General features: G+C 37.3%; 1 protein-coding gene across 1 annotated transcript; it reads right to left on the bottom strand.

Moving 5' to 3' along the window:
- Positions 1–475: 475 nt before the first annotated feature.
- On the bottom strand, positions 476–2,251 carry LOC137988892 (uncharacterized). The gene has a single exon (XM_068834837.1). The coding sequence runs from the start codon at positions 2,249–2,251 to the stop codon at positions 476–478; it is 1,776 nt and encodes a 591-aa protein (XP_068690938.1).
- Positions 2,252–3,519: the final 1,268 nt, after the last annotated feature.

Genomic DNA, 3,519 nt, shown 5'->3' with positions numbered 1-3,519 from the left:
TGACAATGAAATTGAAGTCCGAAAGGTTGTGAGGAAATTTATTGAAATGAATGGCAAGCTCGCACGATTTTTTGTTTCTTTTCATGTCGGATTTGTGGTTTCTGAACCTGACTTTAAATGCATTGGAAGTCGAACCAAGATACTGCATTTGCTGCATTTGTTGCAGGAGGCTAGGTAAATAATTCCAGTCCAATTGCATCCAAGGTTTTGTTTGATTTGATACGACTGGCCAGTTGCAAAACTTGAAAATTCACCCGCTTCCAACAAATAATTACAACAGAGATCACATCTTTTGTTGCATTTAAAACATCCGCAATTTTCAGCCTCGTCATGGTTGAATTTGGATGGTGCAAGAATGTCCTTTAAATTCTTTGTTCTACGGTATGCTGGAATGACGGATTTGGCAGGAAAAATTTCCCTTACTACTTGGTTGGATTCGAGCAAGTGAAAATGTTTTTTAATGATCAACGAAATATTAGGTAGCCTCGGATTGTAATCGACCACTAAGGGAAAGGTTTATTTTCTTAGTTTTTGTTTTTGGCTTGAGAACATCTGATCTCTCCAATTGCATGGCCTTCTCAAACTGTTTGTCCACCAGATTCCCATTGTGATTTTGTTGTTTGAGGTAGCTTTTGTATTCACTACAGCGCTTCACAAAAGAGGCGTTGGTGGAACAGTTACGCCTAATTCTAAGGGCTACTCCATAAGGGATAGCTTTCTTACAATGATCTGGGTGTGAGCTATTGTAGGGCAAATACAAATGACTATCAGTGGGCTTGGAATAAATATCTGTTGAAATAAAGCCATCTTGTAAAAGGAGAGAAAGGTCCAAAACATTGAGGCTGCTTTCAGAATAAACCAGTTCAAATTTGATGGTATGATATAGTGAATTAATATAGTTGGTAAATTCAAGGAGTTTCTCAACACCCTGTGTCCATAGATCAAAAATATCATTCTTATATCTCAACCAAAGCATTGGCTTAATTGTACCCTCAAATTTCGCTTTGTGATCAATTACACCCATAGCCAAGTCTGCATAAGAGCACGCATTCTTGGGCCCCATCGCGATTCCGTGCTGTTGAACATAGTTATTGTTATCAAATTGGCAATTGTTGGATTCCAAACAAATTTCCACAGCCTCTAAAATGCATTCTGTGGATGGTATTTTGACAGATCTTGCATCTAATGCATTTTTAACTGCAGTAACCCCCAATTCGTTGTCAATATTGGGAAACATTGCAACAACATCCCATGAAACTAACAAAGTACCGGTTGGAAAAGGCCCTAATTGATTAACTTCATCAATCTTATTGATAAGATGCGTAGTATCTATGATAAAAGAAGGCAAACTTTCTGCTAAAGGTTTCAAATAATATTCAGTAAAGGCAGATAACTTTTCAATCGCTGTTCCGCAACAAGAAGTAATAAGGCGGAGCGGGTTAACGACTTTGTGGGCTTTGACATTGCCAAAAGCTGTTCCAGGTCTCGGCCGAGTGTTGGTAACCCAATCATCGATTTTATCTGTTATTTGACCTTCCCTGCGCCACTTGCTACTCCAATCTTTAACTAATTTTAAATGCTTTTGTGTAGGATCTTCTGGCAGCTTAGCATAATGCAACGTGTTATCTAATTGACTGGACATTTTTTCTGCGTATTCTTTTTGGTCTAATAAAACAAAACGAGAGTCTTTATCTTGAATCCTAATAACCCTGTTATCTATTTTCAAATTTTTCATTGCATGACGTTCCTCTTTACTGATATTGTCCTTAGGTTTACGAGAGTTCTTAGGGTTTAAAATGTCATTTATGACTTCTGATAGAAAGAGTTCCACTTCAGGAAAAACTGATTTTGGTGGGTCCCACTTACCCTTTGAGGGCACAGGAGGCATGTTCATTTCCACCCGTTCTTCGTCTTGTTTTTGTTCTTTATTGTGGAAGAAAGAAGCCAAACGGATGCGCCTTTCAAATTTCTCAATATCTTCATGGGTCTTCTGCCAATTTATATCTTTGGGGACAGGGCAGAAGGATGGTCCCTTGGAGAGCACGTTCTCTTCGGCGGTAGTCAGAAATTGAGATGACAAGTTAATTGGTTTTAAATCGAATTCGGTGCAATCAGCTGCCGTAACAGGGGCGTTGGCTGTCTCGTTTTGCTCCAATTGACCACGATTTAATCCAATGCATTTAAAGTCAGGTTCAGAAACCACAAATCCGACATGAAAAGAAACAAAAAATCGTGCGAGCTTGCCATTCATTTCAATAAATGCCCTCACAACCTTTCGGACTTCAATTTCATTGTCATTGAGAAGATAATGAACACTGATGGAGATTTAGATAACACTTTATTAAAGCGGGAGGGTTATTGGGCGGCACAATTGCGCACACTGCAGCCTTTTGGCCTCAATAAGCGCTGTGAATTCCGTTAAAAAAAACGGATCAATTTCAATGTTCCATAAAATGCTTTTTTGTTTCTATTATAGTCCCATCTAATTTGTAGTCGGTATTACATAAATAGATTGAATCACTTGCATAACTCTAGGCTTTATTATTACATCATTACTTTTGTTTTAGTGATCAAGCTTTAGTCTTGGCTTGTATTGTACCATAAAATTTACTACTTTATTGTATTCCATTACAATAGCGATTGTTAGTCTTTCAGAGACTATATAGTCTCCACTGCTGTAACAATTAGGCCATTTTATCCTTAGACTTTTAACTTGTATCTATTTTAAAAAAAAATTTTTACTGACGAAGGCCGAGGGGCCGAAACGTTTTATTAAATTTCCTGGACCTTCGAGAAGTTTTGTCTTCCTCTCCATTTTATATACATCTTTATAAATATATATATATATATATATATATATATATATATATATATATATATATATATATAGCTGATCTTATGAAAACCGGGTCCTTCCCACGTATCTTAATTTGTCTATAAAATAGACTAGAATAGATGGGACGGTTATATTTTGTAAGTAACTAGACACTAACCTTTCCATTGACAACATCTTTTAATTTAAGAAGTCAGAGTCATTGTCATTTGGCAACTTCTGACTTGGACCTGGAAATTTAAACAAAAAATGTATATGTGTGAGAAAAAGGCTAATATCATCAGCCATTAAGGCAGTTAAGGCCATTAATATGTCTGCTATATTTCGAACTAATCTTTCAAACATCACTAAGGTGACTTCAGAAGAAGTATTATTTAATATCCCATGGAAGCCTTATTGCCTTACCCAACACGTGGAGATTTCCTTCCCTCACCCTCCCATAGAGAGGTCTAGTGAGTTGTTTTGGCTATGGACTAACACCTCACACTTGTTAGACTTGCATGCGACAAGCCATGACGCAGCCTCCCCTAGGAATTTAAAGCTCACCGTCAGTACAACTGCTGGCAAAGGCAGCAGTTGCACTTTGGATTTTGCAGCCAAGTTTGACCTTGTTTTCAAAACTTCAGCTATATATCTCACATAAATCAGACATCTTGTTTTAGCATTGGATATCTTTAACTGTTTTC

Source organism: Montipora foliosa, unplaced genomic scaffold (genome assembly GCF_036669935.1).
Source record: "Montipora foliosa isolate CH-2021 unplaced genomic scaffold, ASM3666993v2 scaffold_433, whole genome shotgun sequence".
NCBI lineage: Eukaryota > Metazoa > Cnidaria > Anthozoa > Scleractinia > Acroporidae > Montipora > Montipora foliosa.
Note: the sequence above shows the minus strand (reverse complement) of the source record. Positions and strands in the feature narration are given on the sequence as shown.

Excerpts from the sequence above, each read along its gene's own strand:
- LOC137988892 (XM_068834837.1), bottom strand. The coding sequence starts at position 2,251 with ATGAATGGCAAGCTCGCACGATTTTTTGTTTCTTTTCATGTCGGATTT.